Genomic DNA, 24,577 nt, shown 5'->3' on the forward strand with positions numbered 1-24,577 from the left:
GTGTGTGTTCTACCTGTTATAACAGTGCCTTGTGTGAACTAGGAGTGTCTTTATATCTGGACTCTGCATAGAGAGGGCCCACAAACAGGTACACCTGGCTCCACGGAAGATGGCTTGAGGGCTAGAACTAGAAAAACAAGCCCAGTGTGGTGCTGCATGCTGGAGTGGGAGCACTATAGCAGTTCAAGGTTAGCCCAACAGCAAGCAGCTTCTCCAGGTCCATAACAGACACTGATCCTGAGTCTCACATGTGGAAACATCCTGGTTCCTCTCACCACAGCCTAGAGTGTTGCCCCTTTTCCCCCTGGTGACAGAAGCTGCTGCTGTCTAAAGGAGAGGCCAGCTTTCCTTGGTAACACCATCACCAGGACGGAAGTCTCCTTTCAGGCTTCACGCCCCATGTTTCACAAAGTGAGAGCACTTAAGAGTAGATGGGACGCTATCCTCTGACACCTTAGGGGCTTCTAGCCACTCACTCGGGATGACTCCCCCACCATGTCCGGTCAATGTCCTCTTGGGCTCCACAGCATGGGCTCCTGACAGTCTCCCAAGTCACCACCATCTCTTGGTTTGAGCTTACACAGTGTTTTCTTTGGGGTCAGGTTTGGAGGGGACAAATAACAGAAACCCTCAATAACTGCCTGGGCAGAATCCAGCCTCCCTCAGCAGTGTGTCCCATGTCTTCTTGTCCCTGGCTGCGGACTTAGTAAGTTCTTTTGTGCCACAGACCTCCCTCAATTCCCAGGGGTCCTGTGAGGAACAGCCCTGTTGTGGGAAGTATTTGGCCTCCAGCAGTCTGGGAAAGTATGAGAGTGAGTGGGCAGAGGTGAGCAAGGAGCAGAGGCCACAGGGCCCCCAGCCAGCCCAAGACGGGGCTGTTGAACCCAAGCAGAGTAGTGCTTGGTGTGACAAGGCAAGAAAACTTCATCTCCCCATGCCTTGGAGCAGAGAAGATGATTAAAACCAAGTTGTGAGGTGTTCTCATTTGCTTTCTCTTGTCTTCATAAACATCTGCGGCCAAAAGCAACTAGGGAAGGAAAGGGTTAATGTGGCTTATGGTTTGCAGTCCATTGTGAAGGGAAAGTAGCCAGGGCTGAGAACTCAACTCAAGGTGGGAACCTGGAGGCAGGAGCTCATGCAGAGACCATGGAGGGGTGCTGCTGACTGGCTTGCTCTCCATGGCTCGCTCAGGCCCATCAGCCCAGTGACTGCACTGCTCACAGTGAACTGGCCCCTCCCACATCAACCACTAATCCCCATGGGCTTGCCCAAGGCTGATCTGATAGAAGTATTTTTTTTTTTCATCTGAAGTTCTCTCTTCCTAAATGGACCCTAACTTAGTCAGTTAGACTAAACTAACCACGCACGGCGGGGAGGGGGTGGGGAGAGGATGTCCCAACAATTGCTTATCTGCAGGATGGAAGATGAGGTGACCCCTGGCTAAGATATGGTTCAGTGAGTAAAGGGGCTTGCTACTAAGCCTGGTAACCTGAGTTTGGTCCCCAGGACCCGCACACATGCGCCATGGCATACACACCTCACCCCACTCACACATATACAAATAAGTGAATCTCTACAAAAACATTAGGTGTCCCCATGCTCCACAGGAAGACGCACATATGATCCCAGAAGCATGGGATCGGCTCCTAGGAGCCACTGTGCTAATGACCATGCTGGCAGTTGTGCTAATTCTGTGGCTGAGGAAACCGAGGCCCCAGAGATCCAAGTTGTTATGGCTGTGAGGAGGCAGAGCTGGGCTGCAGCCAGGTAGCGCTGAGGAGTCAAGTGTGTAACCGGGGATGGTGGCAGAGGCAGGTGGGTCTCTGAGTTCGAGGCCAGCCTGGTCCATAGAGTGAGTTCCAGAACAGGCAGGGATACACAGAGAAACTTGTCTCAAAAAGGAAAAATAAAATAAAATAAAATAAAAACTAAAGGTATCTGTGGGGCTGGGGAGAGAGCTCAGGGGGGTAGAGTGCTCTCCTCACTAGTGAGGACTGAACCTGATTTCAATTCCCAGCACACACATAAAAAGCTGAGAGTGGGGGGGCTCATGCTTGTAGTCCTAGTGCTGAGAAGTTGGGGACAGGAGGATCCTTGGGGCCACTGGCCAGTCTAATTGGTAAGTTCCGGGCCATTGAGACTGTCTCAGAGAAGGGAGATGGTGCTTCTGGGGATGACACTCAGGGTTGTCCTCTGGTCTCTGCACACACATGCACCTGTGCACACAAACACGGACACACATTTTTTTTTTAAAAAAAAGTGTGCCCCCTGGTCCACAATAATCAGGTTACAGGGCCTACCTAGGTGCTCATCAGCAGACACACAGGTGGTGTGCTAGACAGACATGGGCAGGTCTGTTCAACCTTAGAGGTGAGCGAGTGATGTCACACACAGGATAAGGGATAGAATCAGAGGCCAACGCGTTAAATGAAATAAGCCAGCCCAGGGTGAGAAGAACTGTTTTCTCAGATGCAGGATCTTTGGGAGTATGGGGACAGCTAGAGATGTGGGAGGGGAAAAGGAGAGGAGGAGGAGGGGCAAAGGGAAGGGAAGAAGAGGAATGTGCGTGGGGGGGGGTTGTATCTGCTCTCCCTCCACTGCTGCGTTCAGGGTGCTGCTAACAGCCAGCCACGTGACCTTGGATAAGTCACCAAACCTAAGGCCGCAGGTCCTTATCTGTCTGCCAAGGACTGCCTGATCTGGGAACTGCCTTCCAAAACCAACATTCCAGGGTGCTCTGTCCCCCTTTCCAGCCCCAGAGCCAGCAGGCACAGCACAACAGGCCTCCCAGCCTGCAGGCACTCATACCTCCCAAGGGCTGGTCAGTAGTCAGCTTTCTGTTGTGGGGGAGGGGAGTAGCAAAATGGGTCACTATGGAGAATTGTGGGTAAAAGAGAGGATGGTTGGTTGCCCTCCTCCCTGACTCCCACCACAGTCCAGCCTTAGCCCCTGTACCTCAAGAGCACCTCTGCTGCTCGGCCCTCCTCTTACGTTCCTGTACCTCCATCTTCTTCTTTTTTTTTTTTTTTTTTTTAAGATTTATTAATTACTATTACATATACAAGTGTTCTGCCTGCATGTACACCTTCACACCAGAAGAGGGCATCAGATCACATTACAGATGGTTGTGAGCCACCATGTGGTTGCTGGGAATTGAACTCATGACCCCTGGAAGAGCAATCAGTGCTCTTACCCTCTGAGCCATCTCTCCAGCCCCGTATCTCCATCTTCAAACTGGCAACAGACACGGCCCTGTCTCATAGGACTGTTGTGAACCAAATGCTAAACTGTAAAAGACCTCAGAGCTGGTCTCACGACTATGACCTGCCGTCCTGTAAGAGCGGTGTCTCCCTCCCCCCAGCAGTGACCCTGCACGAGGAGGGGACTGAGTGGCTGAATTTAATAGCACCACATCAGACCTTGAGGTGACCCCAGGAACCTTCAGTCTTCTGCTGAAAGGAGACCACCCTGCGCCTCCCAGGAAAGCGGGTTATTTCCTGATGAAAATGATCCCCACGTAAACCACAGTCAGGAGCACAACGGCCAAGATTTTCACCCGCTGCAGACTTCAGTTTCTGCTTCCAGCCCCACATTCCACTCCAGGGCAGACTGTCATAAGGCATCAGATCGCCTGACCACCACTTCCCTGCTCACAAGCCACCCCAGAGATGCCCAGTGGAAAAATAAGTTAGTGTGAACTGTGACTCTCTCCCTCCAGGGTGAACTCAAGGCCTGGCTGTTTCTTACCCACTTTGCTGCTGCTCCCAGCCCCCTGCCCCCTGCCCCCAATCCCTTGCATGTCTCTGCTGGCACCTGTGGCTGGATGTCAGCATCAACTTCTAGCACTAGGGGCTCTTGTGTGCAACCCGCTAGATTGTGTTGGCAATCAGGTTCCTCTCCCTGCTTGGAACCCCAAAGTACCAGTTTCTCCTGCACTGAGAAGCCCTTTGCCTTCCTCTGACTTCAGTGAGGGTCAGTGTGTCTTTCCTACACGTCTTGGAGCTTTTCTAGGCGAGGACCAGAGCAACCCTTGATGCACTTTTTAACCTCTCAAGTGCAGATCCTGCGGGGTTTTACAGCATCCTCGTGCTTCCATGGAACATTCTAGAAACTTCTGGCAGTAGCCCATGCCTGAGGCCCACTTAAACTCTGATGGATTTAAGGTCCAGAAGACCTGAGCTCCAGACCAGGACTCTTGACTCTGTTAGCAAGTAACTTGAATTTCATTTCTCCTCCTAAATGCTTAGCTGAAAGGAAGTGTGTACATGAGCTTGGAAATCAGGAAGTGGAGGGTTAAAGCTGTTCCTCAAATCGCATTTGCATGTCGTGAGACAAAGGACTTAATAGTCATATTTTCTGTCATAATTTAAACACTTCTCGGCCAGAGCTGTGGTGCAAGCCTGAGGTCCCAGCTGCTAGGCAGGCTGACACAGGAGAACATCTTGAACTCAGGAGTTCAAGGCCAGACTGTGAAACGCAATCAAGAATCTCACAAAACAAAACACGCTTTGACCGTTCGTGTCTAATAGAGAATGGTAGCAGGACAGTTTGTGCTCTGCTATGCCAGACTTTTCTGTTCTTAGGCCGCTGGCTCTAACAGGTCTCTCTCCATTTCCAGGTGAGCCAAGAGAAAGGCAGCTGCTCTTTCCAAAGGAACCCAACCCCTTGCATCATCCCTCAAGAGCAAGAAAATATCTTCCACACCATATTTGCTTTTTTCACCAAGTCTGGAAGAAAAGTATTGGTAAGAAGTTGCTGGGACCGTGAGGGTAGGCCTCACAGGAAGGCACGTGGCCTCACAGGAAGGCACGTGGCCTCACGGGAAGGCATGTGGCCTCACGGGAAGGCACGTGGCCTCACGGGAAGGCACATGAGAGACGAGAGGCCATCCTTCTGCTTAGGGTTTCTTATTTCTCAAATCTGCTTTTTGTAAGCTAACTCAGAAAGACTCAAGGACTGTGACCAAATCCTATTTTTCAACCCAGGGTTTCTATCAAAATGCTAAATTTACATTTCATATTCTGTTGCCTGACCAACAGAAAACCTTTACAACCCACCAAACAGGAAGTAAATGATTTTTCTGCCTAGAAGGAATCTACAAAAGTGGCATGGTTCTTACACAATACACTGGCAAAACCTCCTAGCAATTTCTATTAAAATTAAACACGAATCTATTCTGCAACCTAGAAAAATGCACCATTTCTGGTCTATCCCCAGAAGTGAATATATTGTGTCATTGAAAGACATAAGAATGTTTGAAGCAATTTTATAGTAGCCGAAATCAGAACAATTCACATATCTATCAACAGTATATGAGTAAACAGTTGTGCTGTATCCATATTTGGGACTTTTACAGAACTATGAAAAGTAAAACATAACTATACTAGTGTTTCATGTACTATATAATTTAAGTAAGTCTCACAGAAACTACACTAAATGAAAGCAGAATAAAGGAGCATACTGGAGCTGGAGAGGTGGCTCAGAGGTTAAGAGCACTGCCCGCTCTTCCAAAGGTCATGAGTTCAATTCCCAGCAACCAAATGATGGTTCACAACCATCTGTAATGAGATCTCGTGCCCTCCTCTGACCTGCAGGTGTACATGCAGGCAGAACACTGTATACATAATAAGTAAATGAGTCTTAAAGGAGCATTCTGGAATGTTTTGTGTATAAGAAGTTCAGAAATAGTAACAGTGACAAAAAATGTTCTCTAGCTGGAGAAATGTTCTCCAGGGGAGAACATATGTAAAATATATCAAAGGTGTACACTTACAATTTGTTCTTCTTACTTACTGTGTGTGTTTTTCCTCACTGGTACTTTTCCAAAGCCCCCTTTCCTACATCCTGACTACATTTCTTTAGCTTTTTACTTTCACCTAAGCACACCCTACATGTCCTTGAACACATCTCCTGCCCTAGAGATCCCAACTGTTTGCTATTAGAGGTTTGGATTTTTTTTTTTTTCCGCTTGCATAATATCTCAGTTTTATTTCCTTTTACTATGACAACATATACTCTGGCATAAGCAGTTTAGGAGAGAAAAGGTTAACTTCAGCCTACACTCTGTGGAAGCCACAGGACACTTAGTCACCCTGCATCCACAGCAAAGAAGCAGAGAGGGAAGAACCTGACTCCTTTCTGCTCGCTCTCAGCTCACACAGTCCTGGACACCCTGCCTAGGAACGGTGCCGCCCACAGTGGGCGGGTCTTCACACATCAATCAGTATAATAGAGATAGCCCCACACAGACCACTTTAACCTAGAAATCCCTCATTGAGATTATAGGAGTCCGGATTATGTTAAGCTGCCTACTGGCACACATGGTAAGGATGGCCCATCTTTTTTTAAAGGCCTTAGGGGACAGCTAGGTATAATGGCATCCAGCTATGTGCTACACACAACTTTAGGTCAGGCTGAAAATGTCCCCTGCACGGGAAGTTTCACACAGGTGTTTACATATATGTACACACATATATACTTTATATATAAAGGTATGCTTCAAGCTGGGCACAGTGGTGCACGCCTGTAACCCCAGCACTCAGGGAGGCAGAGGCAGGTGGATCTCTGTGAGTTTGAGGCCAGCTGGTCGACAAAGCAAATCCAGAATAGCCAAGGCTACACAAGAGAAACCCTGTCTCGAAAAAACCGATAAAAAGAGATATGCTTCAAAACACAAAAGGAAAACTCCTTTTTAATTGGAAATAAACTTCCCTTGGTGATTGATGTGTCTCTTTGAGAAGGAGTTATACAGCTTCTTTGGTTTTTAATCCCCCCAATTCCCCCAACCCCCTATCCCCCCACCCCCTACCCCCGCGCTGGAGACAGAACCAGGATATCAATCTGCCACAGCACCTGCAGAATTTACCATAGTTGGAAAGTATTCTTGTTTAAAACTCATAAAAGTATATCAGAACATGTAAATGTCTCATTTTGAAAAGAGTTGATTGTCTTTATGAAATACAGCTTTTCCAAAGGATTAACCTCAGAACCACTTGTGTCTACTGTGGACTCCCCCAAACACTAGAGAACAGAGCCATAGAGCACAGTGAGCCTTCCATTGCCCTCTGGTGGTTACAGTGCATAATTGCATCTTTGTTAGTTTGGGGGTTTTGTTTTGTTTGAAGGGATGAGATATGTTATAGGTTTGTTTTTAATTTTTAAAGCTATTCTTTATAGAAATACAATTTATATATCAAATAACAGTAATAGAATTGTGTTGTATAGTTTTAAACAGAAAAAAATAAGGGAAATAGTTCATGTTACCTCTCCCTGCATATCCTATTTGTTTAAAAATCCCTTTTTCTTTCTTTCTTTCTTTTTTTTTTTTTTTTTTTTTTTTTTTTTTTTTTTTTTTTTTGGTGGGTTTTTTTTTTTTTTTTTTTTTGATACAGGGTTTCTCTGTGCTATCTTGGCTGTCCTGGACTAGCTTTGTAGACCAGGCTGGCCTGGAACTCACAGAGATCCACCTGCCTCTGCCTCCCTGAGTGCTGGGATTAAAGGCGTGCGTCACCACGCCCGGCTCAAAAAAAAAAAAAAAAATCACTTTTTCTAAATGAATTGCTGGGACATGTGTATTCGGTGGCTGGATACACTTAATTCCTATTCCGCTCTGTAGTTTGGAGCTGGAGATGGAATCCTGCTTCCTCTTGATTTCTTTACCCTGGGATTGCCTCAGCCACCACAGATGCTCTGCTCTATACACGGCTTTGGATTGTCTCTGCCTCTTAATTCCTTCTGAAAATTTCCTCCTCAGGACTGTGACAAGCCCGGGAGTTTCTGCCTAACACTGCACTGCAACCTTAGTGCCCTCCCTAAAGAGGAGAGCCGCACCATTGACCTGTACATACTGGTGAACACAGAGATACTGAAAAAGGTGAGTCTGTGAAGAGACCCCGTGCTCTCAGGGGTTACCCAGAACCCCTGGAAGCTGTTCCCCAGAATGCTCACGCTGCTGTTTGCCAAACTTTCCCAGCATGCACCATTGGTAATTCAGCCACCAGATGTTGCCAAGAAACAGCATCAGACACTCAGTGTTCATGCTTAAGCCCAGCACTGGCACTGTTACCTGGGAGTTTACTAGAAATGTGGAAAGCTGGGACTGCACTACATGCAATCAATCTTTCTATCAGCTTCCAGAAGTTCTCATCTGCCCAGCCATTTTGTCACTCTAATTTTCCTTGGGCTAGCCTGTAGGGCTTGGTGGTGCATACCTTTAATCATAGGTAGAGGTAGACAGATTGCTCAATTTGAGGCCAGCCTGAACTCTCAAAAAAAACCAAATATATTTATATATTTCCCTTGGGCTTATAACACCTCAGATTCTTTAGGGGATAGAATCTGAGATACTGCTGTCTGACAAGCTTACAAATTCTACTGATTTGGGGACCATGTTTTGTTTTGTTTTTGATCAAAGGTTGGCCAGGCTTTTCTGTCAAGGGCTAGCAAGAGCTGTTTTAGGCTTTGTGGACCAAAACCGTGCATGTTCAGCCTTTTGACATTGTGACATACTGTGGTCATATATGAAGTTCAGGCTTGAGACTACTCATCAACTTACAAAAACAACAAACAAGTAAACAATAAACAAATTCGCAATGTTTTAAATAAGTTGATTTTGTGTTGGGCTATCTATGTCCATAGCTCCAATGGGGTCCATGTGGCATGTGGCACAGATGCACATGCTAACTAAGCAGCCATAGACAATATCATAATGCAGGACATGGTTGTGTTCCTAATAAAAGTTGATTTATACAAACAAACAGCAGGCCAAATTTGACCCACAAGAGGCCTAGTTTGCCTTATTGCTGGTTCAAATGATTCCTCAAAGAAGCTGGACTTGTGAACCTTGGCTCACTTTGCTGCTGTGAGTTTATCAAAATGGTTCCGAATTCCCCAGTCAGCAAATCTCTGGCTCTTATTAAAGGTTTATCCTGATTTATTTTAAGATGAGATCTTGCTGGCATGAGGTGTCACAGGATGCTACAGAAATACTTGAACATGAAGGTAAAATACACACGTTAGCCTCAGAGTTCTTATTTATTTTTAATTCGAAAAGACTAAACATGCAAGAGCTGCAGAAAGCCATCTCCAGGTGAGAACAGTCAGAGCCATCTCACGGTCAGCTTTTAATTGGACCCAGCAGTGAGGTGGCAGCCTGGGGGGGGTGCAGTTCCTGGTGGGGGTGGGGTCGGGGTGGGGTGGGGTGTTGCTTTATATTCCCCACCCCAGCCCCGTCTCTCGGTAGCAATTACACTCTCCACACACTGTGGAGATCTGGACACCATCTGGGTTCCCTGGTTTGGAAACAAGTTTGGGGAAGTTTGGGCTCACACTCAGGGCTTCCTTGGGGTACCCACTTTGTCTAGGACAATGTTAGGCCAGGTGTGAGCTATAGGCTACCATCTTTCTCTAAGGAGTCCCTCCCTTGCCTGGTTCCGGAGCTCTCTGGCCTGTCCGTCTTAGCCAGTGCTGCTGACAGTTGTATTTCCCATGACACTTGCTTGTCACTGTCCCCAGAGCAATGGCACTTACAGTCAAGACCACTCTGCCATCTCTTTGCCCTCCGTCCCATGGCTGCTGCTTGGCCTTTGGTCACAGGGGCTAAGTGTAACTGTAAGCAGCTCTGAGCTGGTTGGTCTGCATCTCTCTCTAGGGACCAGTGGTGACCAAGGACCACATCCTAGTAACTGTCGTTCCCATGAGTCAGCCAAACCAATGCAGCCCCAGGCAAGAGAGGTGACAGCTCTAGGGTGTCACATGGCAGAAACTTAGGCACAGGCTGCAGGCTGCAACAAGACTAACTTGGGAGCCATATGGGGCCCAAGTCCTCTGAAGTCTGAAGCAGTGTGTCAGGCCTGTCCCCTAGCACAGCATATTTGGGGCGTCAACCAGATGGCTCCAGAGCCATTGAGTCTCCCTGAGGACTTGGATCAATACAGGCCTTGTGGCTGGCCTCAGCCTAGAGTTGTGTTTATTTTCCTTTGACCTCAAGGTCTGGCTCCAGACAAGGGAATTTGAGGTTTTATTGTTTTAACCTCAACTAGTTTTCATTTGAAATGTTGGGCCTCGTTTTTTAAATCATCAGAGGATAGGATTTCTTTGGAAGTATCCCTAAGGCCTTTTTCACAACCACTGGGGGCCTGCTCTATAGCAGCCCTTCATCTGCTTGGCCTCTAACCGAGCCATTATTATCACTGTTAATACCTAAGGTGGTGACAGTGATGGTTCATAATAGGAAATATAGATTCAGAGGGTGGCTTATGGCTCAGTGGGTAAAGGCAAGTGTGGCCAAGCCTGACTACCTATGCTCCATTCCCACAATCCACATGATGGAAAGAGAAAACTTACCAACGAAAGTTGTCTACCCTCATGTATGCTATGGCTCCCGACACTCCCACACAAAATTGATTGATTAGTAGAAGATCAGAAGATACAGGAAACCAAAATTTACAAAACTATTAAGTTGCTGGAAGTTTTTTTTTTTTGAAACAGAAATACTCTTTTGAATGATAATCTCCCCCAGGATCATTTAAATTTTATTTTTATTAAAGGAAGAGGTGGTTTAAAAAAAAATGGGGGCCTGGAGAGATGACTGTTCTTCCAGAGGACTAGACAGAGTTCAGTTCCCAGCACCCACATGGCCAGTCACAACTGCCTGTAACTCCAGCGCCCTCTTCTGGCCTCTGTAGAGTCCTGCATTCATGTGCACATACCCGCACACACAAATAACAGACACACAAATAGACATAATTAACATTACATTAAAAAAAACACCCGTCTCCAAAAAAAAAAAAAAAAAAAAAACAATTTAAAAAAAATAATAAATAAATAACAATGGTAGATTTGACCAACACATATATAGCTCTGACGTTCAAGTGGACCTCACACATAGCAGCTCAGAGTCCCTGTGAGTGTCTGAAAACACCACACTAAAGCTCGTTACTACAGACAACTGATACATGCTTATGAAACTCTTCAGCTGCTGCTGCTGGTGGTGGTTAAGAATAACTTGTAAGCTGGGCATGGTGGTGCACACCTTTAATCCCAGAACTCTGGAGGCAGAGGTAGGCTGTGAGTTTGAGGCCAGTCTGGTCTACAAAGTGAGTCCATTCAGGACAACCAAGGCTACACAGAGAAATGTTGTCTCAAAAAAACAAAACAAAAAAGCAAAACAAAAAAAGAATAATTTGTAAACAACTCCCAGGTGAAGTATACTGCCAAGGGTCCCCGTGTGCCACTATAGGGTGATCTCTGTGGTTTCCTGGGTGATAAGCAAAGAGTCCCCTTGGAACTCATGTCTAGAAGAGTCTTTCTCAACCTGTGGGTCACAACCCCTTTGGGGGTGGGGTCAAACAACCCTTTCATAGGAGTTGCCTAAAACCATCTGCATATCACATACTTACATTATGAGTCATGAAAGTAGCAAAATTATAATTATGAAGTAGCAACAAAAATAATTTTATGGTTGGAGGGGGCTGAGTCACCACAACATGAGGCACTGCATTAAGGGATGGCAGTGTTAGGAAGGTTGAGACCCACTGGTCCGGAGAGAGGGGTCTTCATTGTTTCTTTGTATACTTCGCCAGTGTGCGTCAAAGCTGACTGTGAGATCTGTCTTGGCCCATTTTCTGTTAGTATTACAGGGAGCATGGACTGGTCAACGGATAAGTCATAGAAGTTCCAAGGGCATGGTGCATGGATTTAGGCCCTGATGAGGGCCTCATCCTACATGGTGGCACTACAGGGAGAGCTTCTTAGTGCTGTGGTGGCACTTTTCTGTGTGCCAGATTTTTCCTGTGGAGTTCTCTCTCTCTCTCTCTCTCTCTCTCTCTCTCTCTCTCTCTCTCTCTCTCTCACACACACACACACACACACACACACACACACACACACACACACAACACACTTCTCATTCCATAACAAACCAAAGTAATGATTGGGCCAAACTTGAACACAGTAAACCAATGTTTGCTGTGGTTTCCTCAGGAGTAGAGCTGAGTGATCACCTTACAGGAGCCAGGAGGACTCAAAACAGCCATTGCATCACTGAAAAGCCTGCACCAGAATAGGTGGCAACCCAAAGGAAGACCCTACAGCCCTGAACTCTGAGAAATCCCCTCCCCCAGCAGCTGCTTACTCTATTTATAAAGTTGGGAGGTGCTTCCAGAATCTTCCTAGCTTCACTTTCCCAGACATGTGACTTCCCCTTTACCTTCCACTCCATCTTGGAGAAAGTTTCAACTCCAGGAAGCTGCCACGGGGCACATGAGTCCTCTAACCTCTTGGCTTCACCTAATCTAACTAGCTGCCTGAAGCTACTCCTGAGTTCCACACGCGCATGGCTTCAGGAATTAAACTTCCAATGCTTGAATTCTAGGTTTGTGTACAAGCCATAGTGGCTTCCCCCAGGGACAGGGACACTCAGTCAGAGCAGGAGGAAACGCTAAAGACACCTGGCTGGCAGAGCCCAGCCATCCCAAAGGGGCGCTGAGAAGCCTCCACAGACAGCGCTACCAGGCCTGGGATGCTGGCCTTTCTTGAGGCCCTAATTTTGCCAACCCACTTCTTTTCCCAAATTCTTTCTCCATTCCTGCCTTGGAGCCATGTTCTTGTTCTCTGGATGGTGGCTTTGAAACTGAGCGCATAGCAAGACTTCCAAGGGCTTCTGCCAACAGGCGCTTCCCGAGGCTGAAGCCCCCTCCTCGCCCCTTAAGCCTGATCTGTAAACTAAATGTTTGTCTCTCCCACCTTTGTCCCACCCTTATCACCACACCATAAGATATACTCTAAAATGTTCAGTGGCTTCAGCTCTGAGACATCTTCACTCGGGAGCAAAGAAAGAGTTAAGAAAAACTAAGCTTTCCTGGTTTTGAGGGCTGTGGTCAGGGCAAGTAGATGACTAGAAAATGGGAATCAGATGCCTCTGGGGGTGCCAGGCTGGGATTTGATGCACACAATTAAACAGCTTTATTTCTCCTCCACTCTTTGTGAATACGTCGGTATCCAGCTCCAGCTAGCTGGCCCCCACCCTCGGAAACCACAGCACACAGGCTTGCATGTGTTCGTTATTGGCAAACTCAATGGTGACTCTGCGCCCTCCACTACCCAAAGGAATTCTCAAGAGATGCCAGAAGCGTGTGCCTTGTGGGTGCCTGTGATGGGGAAGCTGCTAGTTTAGTGATAAAACTGCACGTGGAGTGTTCGTGGAGCTCCGTGCAGCCCCTCTCATGGGCGAATCATTCTCAGCGTCATTGGAGAACAATCTCATAGTGAATCGTGTCATCTCTCCCATAGGACAGCTCCTCTGTCATCCAGTTCATGGCTCGAGCCAAGGTGAAGGTGGATCCTGCCCTGCGAGTGGTGGAGATAGCCAATGGGAACCCAGAGGAGACTCTGGTGAGTTGGCTGCGCCAGCGGTGCTCTCCTCAGAGGAATGGGGCTTGGAGCTGGGATCTGAGGGGGAAAGAAATTTTCTGAGCCAAGATGAAGATGAAGGGTTTGCGGTAGACCCAAAGCCATGGCCGCTCTAGCTTCCAGGGCCCCCTGGAAGGCCTCATGGCTTTCTTGTTGCGTTAACATTGCTAGGATGCCACGGGTATGTGAAAGTTTCTTGCAGTAGTTGGCCAAAGGAAAAAACTATCTGGAAGTACCCTCAGCAGAGCTTGTATTTCCACTTGGAGGCCAGGGTTATTTTTATCTCTCTTGGGCCCTTCTCTAAAATGTCTTCTGCTTTCCTGCCTATGTTGTTCCACAGATAAGCACTGGGGTAGGGCAGGGGCTTAAGAAGAAACAATTGTTTGGTTGTCTTAAAGAGGTATGTCAAATCGCCAGGAACCTTCTCTCTCACTCTGTCTTTCCTGTCAGACTTCAGAGTGGGCACTCACTCAACCTTGTGGCTTAGCTGTCCAGTGAGGGAGAGCCTGGGCAGACAGGCCTGGAAAGTCTGCATTTTGTCTCATTCCTAGGAGGGAAGGGTCATGCACTGTTTGATACCCTCCTGAGCCCAGTCCCAGGGGAGTGGAGTGGACAGGAAAGTCAGCCAATGAACTAACTGCTCTGCTGAGGCGCTATGAGGCCTGCTGCTCTTTCACACCCCCTCCCATGGATTTTACCTCCTCTCAAGGGAGGTTTGCCCATTCTCAGGGAATCTGTGTCACTTTAACAAACGTTATGAAGTGAATTCAAGAATTATGTATTTACACAGAAAAAAAGAGAAGTTAACTTATTTTTTAACCACAACAAAGACATACCATTTTATAACACTGGTATGAGAGGAGCTGAGACTGTGGTTCAGTCAGTAAAGTCCAGTCCCCAGCACCAGATGCGGCATTACAGCTTGTGATTCTAACGCAGGGGAAGGGCAGAAGTCCTGGGAGGCTTCATGGCCAGCCAGTCTAGGTAAAGCAGTGAGCTCTGGGTTCATTGACATCCCAATCCTGTTCCTGTTTCTGGTGAGTGTTCTGTGACCCCATCAGCCAGTCTAGGTTGTCTAAAAGCACCCAGGATGACAGAGATCCTGAGGGGGTCAGCCATCCCACAACTGGTGCAAAAACAGATGTGAGGCCTGAGCTCTCTTCATGTGGAGTAGCCCCAAATGAGCCTCAGGTCATCCACTCCTTGGGCTAGGTTTTTCTAGCAGGTCAAATATTTGGGGGTGGCCAATGTCCCCGTCTCTTTGCATTCTGGCCACTTTGTAGCTGACTCAGCATTTCACCTGGAAAGTAAGAGAACAGTGGCCCTTGCTCACAGTCATGGCACCTGTTAAAGAGTACTTGGTTGTCTTAAAGATGACATCCCAAATAGGATGAAGGCATGCCCAACATTTAGCATGTTCTGATAAGCCATGGTGTCAACACTGAAGCACCAATAGAAATGATTAACAGTGCGCAACAGATGGACGCGGAGAGAAAGCACTGGACCTGCCGCTTGCAACCTGGGATCCAGGGAGGCACTCTGTAGCTTCCTGCTGTGAGGTTCCAGGTCATCCACTCTTCTATTCTGACAGCTATGGTGATACTTTCTCTGCCAAGTCTTGGCAGGAAACTGTTGTGGGTTAGTTGTTGGTTTGTTGTCTAGACAAGGTTTCTCTATGTAGCCCTGGCTTTCCTGGACTTGCTTTGTAGACCAGGCTAGCCTCGAATTCACAGCAATTCACCTGCTTCTGCCTCCCTGGAGTGCTGGGATTACAGGCATGTGTGTGTCACCTCGCCCCATGTCCCACTAGCTAACATGCTTGTTGTTGGGGTTTCATGCTCCCCTCCCCAAAGAGCCCTTCTTGAAGGCTCCTCCCACTTTTGTCTTTTTGGTCCACAAACTAAGGTTCGGTTCTGCTGTGTCTTCTCAACTTTCCTAGTAGGGGAAAAAAATCGAGCAGAAGACTTCTAGTTTTAGAACAAGTACATAACCCTGCCTCACCCCACTCCCACCCCATGTAATTCTTCTGAGTGCCTGGCTCCTATCAAGTGGTCTGAAGGGGGATTTCCATGAGGACTGTCTTTAAGAATTAAAAAATAAGAAATAAGATGCCAGGCAACAGATGTTAGATTATATGAGGTTTATTAAGTGAGCATGGGGAGAGAAGGAAGGGGGGAGGGTACCCTAAATAGAAAGAGGTAAAGGGAATAAGGGAGTAAAAGAGTGAGGGGCTAGGTGAGCCTGTCCTTTTATATGGCCCTGGGCAATGACATCACAGGTAGGCAGACTGAAGAAGAATCCTAACATTCCTCCCTTTTCCTATAATTAATAAATGAGGAACGTTGGATTGTTTTTATGTAAGTTAAGTTAAAGTACATAAATGCAGGTTCATCAAAACAGCTTTTTGGCTGCCATATAAGGGGGAAAAGAGAGAGAGAACAGCAAGAGCAACAAAATGTCCAGATTACATAGTGAGATAGAAGGAAAAGTTCTGCCCTGAAAGTTCAGGGTGGAGGTCAGGGTGTGTCAGCCATGTCCTGCAGCAGACAGGGACCGAGAAGTGCTGGGAGAACCTGGAGCTGTTTGTCTTGGGCTTAGAGCACACCATTTCAGCCTTTTGCAAACGGGCAAGGGGCGAAGTAATCATCTTAACTACTTCCTGCTGGCAGTAGGGTGGTGACGGGGGCTAAAAGACTCAAATGTTGGCAAGGTTCTAGAAGAACAGTCTGTTGTATTTGCTGTTCAGGATCTGAGAACATCTGTGCCTAGGAGGGGCAATGCAGATCCAGCTGACATGATCTGTGAGGTTGGACTGGAGCACCTGTGGGCAGCTGCTTTGACGATGCCCTGGATGTAGGCAGTCTGGCAGGATACTGGAACATACATGTGGGCAGACAACAAAATTAATAGGTTAGGGAGGAAAGATACACTTTAGGTGTACATTTGAAACTCTTGGAAGAGCAGAGAGAAAAGGCTTGAAAATAAGGAAAAAGACAATGCTTGAAATTTTGGGGGGAGCAGAGGGGAATCCAAGATGGCTGTACTGACCACTGATGGTGTCTGATTGGCAGGAGGGAGCCTAGGGACCGGGCTGGGAGCCACAGACCACAAGACCTGGAGAGCACTAGGTGAAAGTAGCCCACACAGTGCAAGGCACAGGTGGGTCTGGCCTCCGGACATCCAACTGGTCCATGGAGGATGAGTGCCCATTCCCCAGAGACTAGCTGCATACCCACCTGCGAGTGGCAGCTGTACTCTTTATCTCGGACTCTGTATCTAGGACTGAACTGTAGGCGGTGAAGTGCCAGCATCTGGATCTGCTGGCCCAGGAAAGAACCCAGAATGGTGGATCTGACTTCAAACCACCCCTCCAGTCCACAGAAAGCCCCACAGTCCTGTGGCCATGGCCAGGGTCTCCAAAGCCCAGTGCAGCCAATCAGGCTGTACCTGCACTCTCTCACTCTGACTGAACTGTGGTCTACAGAGAGTGTCTGCTGGCCCAGGGGGGAGGCCCAGAGTGTGGATCTGGGATAGATCTAACTTCAAATCATTCCCCCCCAGTCTACAGAGGGATCCAGGGCCCACATGGGGGTGCAGGGGGGTGCAGATGGCTATGGACACCTCTGGCTACGGCCAGGTTCCCCCACTCTTTGGCAGACTGAACCAAAGTCCCACAGCCTGAGCAGGAATGGGTGGGCAGAAACCCAACTAAACACAGCAAGCCTGCTGGAAGTACCTGCACTCTCTGGCTGACTTAACCAGGCCCCAGCGACCCAAGGGGCTGAGCAGAGGGTCTCTATATCCCAGCCAAACGTAGATAGTACCTACACTCTCAGACTGAACCTTGGGCTGCAGAGCATGAGCACAAGCCTCTGCTGGCACAGTGCAGAGCACAGAGTATGGAGCAAAGTTCCCCAGAGCTGAACCTAGGTCACCTGCCTGATCCAGGGAAGGGTTCTCTGATCCCCACAGATGAGGAGTCTCAACCTATAAACAGTCACACACACACACACACACACACACACACACACACACACAAACTGCTTTCAATGGCCAGTGAAGGACACCAGAAACTATCTCCCAATGTCAGAAACAGCAAGATGACTAGAGGCCAGTATTAAAAAAAAACACAAACAACAAAAGCCAAAGTAATATGGCATCTCCAGAACCCAGGAATCATGGGAACTCAAACACAACTGAAGCACAAGAAAATGACCTGAAATTCTTAATAATGAAGATGATAATGGAGGAAACAAATAAAATCCATAAACAAATGCAGGAAGATGCTGCCAAACAGGTAGAAGATATAAAAGAGGCCTATAGAGAGGCACTGGAAGAAATTCAGGAAAATACAAACCATCAGATGAAGGAAATCAATAAACAGTTCAAGATCCGAAGGCCTATAAAGAGGCACTGGAAGAAACTCTGGAATATACAATCAGATGAAGGAAATCAGTAAAAATGGTTCAAGATCTGAAGATGAAAATGGAAACAATGATAAAGGCACAGACAGAAGAGAAACAGGAACAAGAGACCTTAGAAAAGAAAGCAAGCAACATAGAAGCGAGCTTCTTTAACAGAATCCAAGAGATGGAGGAATGAATCTCGGGACTAGAAGATACAATTGTAGATCTTGAAGCAACCATCAAAGAAAATGATAAATATGAAAAATTCCTGACACAAAACATCCAAGAAATCAAGGACACCATGAAAAGATGAATCCTGAGGGTAATAGTCATGAAGGAAAGAGAAGATGCCCGACTCCAAGACCCAGACAATATTTTCAACAAAATCATAGAAGAAAATTTCCCCAACTTAAAGAAGTTTATAAACATATAAGAGGCCTACAGAACACCAAATAGAATATACCAGAAAAGAAAATCTTTCCACCACATAATAATCAAAACACAAAATATACAGAACAAAGAAAAATGTTGAAAGCAGCAAGGGAAAAGGGACAAGTAATGTATAATGGCAAACCTACACTCAACAGCAACCAACATCAAAATCAAGGGACTTAAGAGTCACTGGTCATTAATATCTTTCAACATTAATGGTCTCAATTCGCCAATAAAAAAGACACAGACTAACTGAATGGATGCATAAACAAGATCCAACATTCTTCTGCATTCAAGAAACACATCTCAGCCACAAGGGTAGACATTACCTCAGGATAAAAGGCTGGAAAAAGATATTCCAAGCAAACAGACACAAGAAGCAAGTTGGTGTAACCATTTAAACATCTAATAAAATAGACTTTCAACCAAAATTAATCAAAAGGGAAACTGAACAACTCTCTACTCAATGACAACTGGGTCAAGGAAGAAATAAAAAAGAAATTAAAGACTTCCTAAAATTCAATGAAAATGAAGGTACAACATATCCAGATTTATGGAATACATTGAAAACAGTGCTAAGAGTAAAGTTCATAGCACTAAGTGCCTTCATAAAGAGATTGGAAACATCTTATATATATGCAATTTAATAACACATCTGGAAGCCCTAGAAAAAAAAGAAACACCCAAGAGGAATAGATGGCTGGAAATCAAACACAGAGCTGAAATCAATAAATTAGAAACAAAGAGAACAATTCAAGGAATCAACAAAACCAAGAGCAGGTTCTTTGAGAAAATTGATCTTTAAAATCTTGAAGAAATCAGGGATACAAGGCATATACATAAACATAATAAAGGCTATATGGAGCAAGCCAATAGCCAACATCAATTTAAGTAGAGAGAAACTCAAGAAAATGCCACTAAAACCAGGAACTAGACAAGGCTGCCCACTCACTCCATATCTCTTCAAAATAGCACTTGAAATTCTAGCTAGAGCAATAAGACAACAAAAGGAGATCAAGGGGATCCACATCAGAAAGGAGGAACTCAAATTATCCCTATTTGCAGATGTTATGATAGTGTACATAAGTGACAAAAAAAAATTCACCAAAGAACTCCTACAGCTGATAAACACCTTCACCAAAGTGGCTGGATACAAAATCAACTCAAAAAAGTCAGTAGCCCTCCTGTATACAAATGACAATCATGCTGAGAAAGAAATTAGGGAAACTACACCTGTCACAATAGCCACAGTAATATAAAGTATTTAGATGTAACTCCAACCAAGCCAGTAAAAGACTTAATGAAAAAAAGCATCAAGTCTCTGAAGAAGGAAATTGAAGACGATATCAGAAGATGGAAAGTTCTCCCTTGTTCATGGATTGGGAGAATTAACATCGTAAAAATGGCCATTTTACCAAAAGCAATTTACAGATTCAATACAATCCCTATCAAAAATACATACACAATTTTTTAAAGGCATCGAAAGATCAATTTTCAACTTCATATGGAAAAACAAGAAACCCAGAATAGCTAAAACAATCCTGTACAATAAAAGATCTTCTGGAGGAATCTCCATCTCTGATCTCAAACTGTACAATAGAGCAATAGTAATTAAAACAGCATGGTACTGCCACAGCAATAGGCTGGTTGATCAATGGAATCAAATCAAAGACCCAGAAATAAATCCATACACCTATGGGCACTTGATCTTTGACAAAGAAGCCAAATCTTACAATGGAAAAAGGATAACATCTTCAACAAATGGTGCTGGTTTAACTGAATATCTACATGTAAAAAAATGCAAGTAGATCCATATTTATCACCATGCACAAAACTCAAGTCCAAGGGGATTAAAGACCTCAACATAAAGCCAGAACTAGAAGAAAAAGTAAGGAAGAGCCTGGAATGCATTGGCACAGGAGACAACTTCCTGAACAGAACACTAACAGCCTTGGCTCTAAAGTCAACAATTAATAAATGGGATCTCATGAGTCTGAGAAGCTTCTGTAAGGCAGAAGACACTGTCAACAGAACAAAGCAACAGCCTACAGACTGGGAAAAGATCTTCACCAACCTTACATCTAACAAAGGACTAATATCCAAAATATATAAAGAGCTCAAGAAATTAAACACCACCAAACCAAATAACCGAATTAAGAAATGAGTATTAGAATTAAACAGAGAATTCTCAACAGAGGAATATCGAATGGCTGAGAAACACTTAAAGAAATGCTCAATGTCCTTAGTCATCAGAGAAATGCAAATCAAAATGACTCTGAGATTCCATCTTACACCCACCAGAATGGCTAAGATCAAAAACTCAAGTGACAGCACATGCTGGCAAGGATGTGGAGAAATGGGAACACTTCTTCATTGCTGGTGGGAATGCAAACTTGTACAACCACTTTGGAAATCAATCTGGTACTTTCTCAGAAAATTAGAAATAGGGCTATCCCAAGACCCAGCTATTCCACTCCTTGGAATATACCTGAAAGATGCTCCACCACACAACAAGGACATTTGCTCAACTAATGTTCATATTAGCCTTATTCATAATAGCCAGAATCTTGAAACAACCTAGATGTTCCTCAGTCGAAGAATGGATAAAGAAACTGTGGTACAAAGGAGGCCAGAGACTCCCCAGTGTAAACTAAGACTATAGAATTGTTAGTTATTGGGGCCATCACCCCAAACTCCCTTCCTCTGTATTCAAGGCTGGCATGAATTCTCTCTTGTTTTCTTGGTGTTGGGTGAGCATGCCAGGGAGTGTGCACCAGACTACCACCTTGGGGACAGCATCAAAAACCTGCTCTCCCCTTTGGTAGAAGCAGAGTGGACTAGAATTTAGCATATCTGAGAGCTCTTGGATCTGACAGGAGAACCAGACAGAGAGTGAGAGAGGAGTCAGGAAACTTGATTACCCAGGGCCATGCTGGGTCCTGCCACAGGAAGAACCTGGTGCCCTGGGCTCTGGGGCCAGCTCCCCAGACTCCTCCTCACCAACTAATGTTGGAACTCCGAGCAGGTCCACCTTCCCCTGCAACTCTTGCAAGGGGGTGATTCCCCAAATAACACTGGGGACTGATAGTGCCAGCTGTCTCCTCCGGTGTGCATCATGAAGGGTCGTGATGAGTCAGCCAAGCTTGCATCGGAGCAAGAGTCATGGTCCAAACACTTGGACCTCGTGATGATGGGAGCTTCCCAGGCAAGCAGCCATCCTATTTTTTATTTTTGAGACAGGGTTTCTCTGTATAGTCTTTGCTGTCCTGGAACTCTCTCTGTAGGCCAAGCTGGCCTCAAATTCAGAGATCTACCTGCCTCTCACAAGTGGTGGGATTAAAGGCATGCGTGCACAGCCACCACCACAGGCCATCAGCAAGGAGCCATCTTAATGAAAGCATGAAGGCCTTGTCCAAACATGGCTGGCAGGCTATTTGTGCTTTTCTTTCTTTCAAGAACTAATATGACCTGGGCATAGTCATTCATACCTGTAGTCCCAGCACTTGAGAGGGAGAAGCGAGAGGATCTTGAATTTGAGGCCAGCCTTGGCCTGTCTAAAGACAAAACAAAGAATGTGCTGGAATGAACGATGCTTCCTGGCCAGTGTGATAGGAAATGTATTTGGAGCCTTTCGTCTTCTACCATGGACTCAAGTGAACCTCCTTCGTGTTGGGATACAGAGCATTAAACTATAGAAGTCCCCTAGAAAATCAACAGTACCCTTCCTGGCTGAGAACCACTCACCCCCTTCCTCCCAGGAATGAAGGAGGAGAAAATAAATGATTTGCCTAAGATCTCACACTGGCTGAGCCAAGGGTGGCATCTGGACCATTGGACTCACAGCCTGGAGGTCCCTTTTCCTCTGCCTTGTAACCACTCAGCCACGTTGCTGAGATGCCAAGCCACTCTGGACAAATGCACTGAGACAAGGGCAAAGATGTTTGATATGAAAAGGACATAATTGGCATGTTTTAAGTTATTTGTTTAAACTGTGAAGTATCTGCATAGTCCAGCCAGCTCCTGTTCCCTGGACTCTGATCTCCTCCTCCAAACTGGGGTTTCCCTCCTCAGGCTAGGTCAGACCCCATGAAGGGGCAGTAGCAAGTCAGCCAAGCTTGCATCTGAGCAAGAGTCATAGTTCAAACGCTTGGACCTCGTGTTGATGGGAGCTTCCCGCACCCTGGGGTAGCCTGCCCTGCCAAGTCAGTCAGAATAGCACATTCCAAGTACATGGGCTTTGAGCCCCGCCTTTCAGAAGGTCAGTCTTGGGCTTCTGGTTTTTTTCTTTTGTTCCTTCTCTGAGGAATCAGAGACTCCCGAATTGACACCCTAACTCTTAACTCTAGATACCAGGTAAGCTCCCATTTCCTTGTCTGTAACATAGTAAGGCTGCTTCCTCTTTCCCTGGAGTTGTCAGAAGGCTTCGGCAACCAGTAAAAAGCCTCTAGAAGAGTCTGGAGAGAGGGTTCAGAGGCTGAGACCATTCATTGCTTCTTCAGAGCATCTGAGTCCAATTTCCAGCTCCCCCAGCCTCCAGATTATGTACTTTACAACCTGCTAGAACTCCAGCACCAGGGAATGCGATGCCCTCTTCTGGCCTCCTCAGTCACCTGCATGCACGGTGCACATGTAGATAAGCAGACACACTCACTTACACATAACTTTAAAAACAACTTTTAGAGAAGCTTCTGGAAGAATGGCTGACACACTGACTTCTCAGCGCCCTGTTGCTTCCCACAGCTCCCCAGCACTGACCCAAACAAAGATACAAACCACCCGTAGCTCCACTTCCAGATCGATCGATCTCTGACCTGTAAAGGCACTGGCATATAAACAATACCAGATATATATGCAGGCAAAATGCCTATATCCTGAAAATAAGTGAATTAAAATTTTAAGTTGTATATCAACCCAGATGTGGTAGTTTACAACATCTATAATTTCAAGCCTTAGGAAACTGACACAGGTGGATTGCTGTGAGTTCAAAGCTAGACTGAGCTATATAGTAAGTTCAGGCCAGCCTGGGCTATAGAGTAAGATTCTTTCTCAAAAAATAAATGTACATCTGTATACATACAAACTCAAATACTACACATATGCACATACAGACAGACATATACTTTATAGAGTAGTCTGTCTTTCTTTGTCATTTTTATCAGGTTGTTTTTCTCTTTTGTTTTTTTTTTTCACAGCAAGGTTTCTCTATATAGCCCTAGCTTTCCTGGATCTTGCTCTGTAGACCAGGCTGGTTCAAACTCAGAGATCACCGCCTCTGAGTGTGGGATTAAAGGTGTGTGGCACCATGTCTGGCTAGTTTTTCATTTTTAGTAGCTTGTGATTTTGTGTCTTGTGGCTAGGCATTGTGCGTTAATCTACTGCCATTGTGTGTTAGTCTACTGCCTTGTCTTTAGACACAATAGTTCTATCTATTCTGTATCTATGGGAATAATTTTGCAGTGAGAATCTTCCAGTTCTCTTTTTTAAAAATTTTTTAATTGCATTTTATTTATGTGCCTGCGTGTGTATGTGTGTGTGCGTGTGTGTGTGTGTGTGTGTCACACACACATGGCACGTGTGTGGAAGGAAGGGGACAACTTTTGGAAGTCTGTTTCTTTTTCTACCATGTGAACCCCAGGAACTGAACTAAGGTTGTCAGATCTAGCAGCAAGTACCTTTACCCTACTGGGCCGTCTCGCCTGCCCAGCATCTCCGAGAACAAAATGTTTTCTGTAGTTTGTATATCCTGCCTTAATCGTGTTTTCAAGTGCAGAATTCACAGGTCAAATGGTGTGAGTGTATTTAAGACAAGCAATATCAAAGAGAAAGGGGACCTCGGAGAGATGAGACCAGCTAGCTGGAATACGTGACCTAAGGGGTTTGGGAAGAAGGAGAGCAGACTGTTAAGGCTCAGTGTTCTCACTGAAGAGGAGGCATTGACAGAGTGGGACGACTGAAGTGACATGTCGGGACCTGTGTTCTTGGAGAAAAAATAATGAATGGCAGGGGGCACTGGGAGGGGCCTGACACGGTGCCCATGAAGGCTGGGGCCGAAATGGGCCAGGACGGGCTTGGACACAGGAGGGAGAGGAAGATGCATAGAGTGGTGTATAGGGTTGGTCTGGGCCACTGGCCCTGAGTGGAGGAGTCAGTGTGTCTCCACACCATGGGCTTCCCGCCCCCGTTTGTTTTCAAGCTATAGGGTGGCTCTCTTAGCACACTACAAGAGCCTCCAATCACTGGCGGGTGAATGTGTTGCAGTCAGGATATAAGAGACAGATCTGCCAAGGTCTCGAGCCCAGGTCCAGAGAGCTAAGGACACTGCTGAGACA

The 24,577-nt window shown here is 46.0% G+C and overlaps 1 protein-coding gene across 1 annotated transcript in view; it reads left to right on the forward strand.

Annotated features, from left to right (window-relative positions):
• Positions 1–24,577, forward strand: part of Itga9 (integrin subunit alpha 9) — a 296,042-nt gene that overhangs the window by 257,337 nt on the left and 14,128 nt on the right. The window contains exons 24-26 of the mRNA XM_051140720.1: positions 4,619–4,744; positions 7,754–7,873; positions 13,291–13,392. Coding sequence (XP_050996677.1) covers positions 4,619–4,744; positions 7,754–7,873; positions 13,291–13,392 — 348 coding nt within the window. The remainder of the gene's footprint in view (positions 1–4,618; positions 4,745–7,753; positions 7,874–13,290; positions 13,393–24,577) is intronic.

This window comes from Acomys russatus, chromosome 32 (assembly GCF_903995435.1).
Source record: "Acomys russatus chromosome 32, mAcoRus1.1, whole genome shotgun sequence".
Lineage (NCBI taxonomy): Eukaryota > Metazoa > Chordata > Mammalia > Rodentia > Muridae > Acomys > Acomys russatus.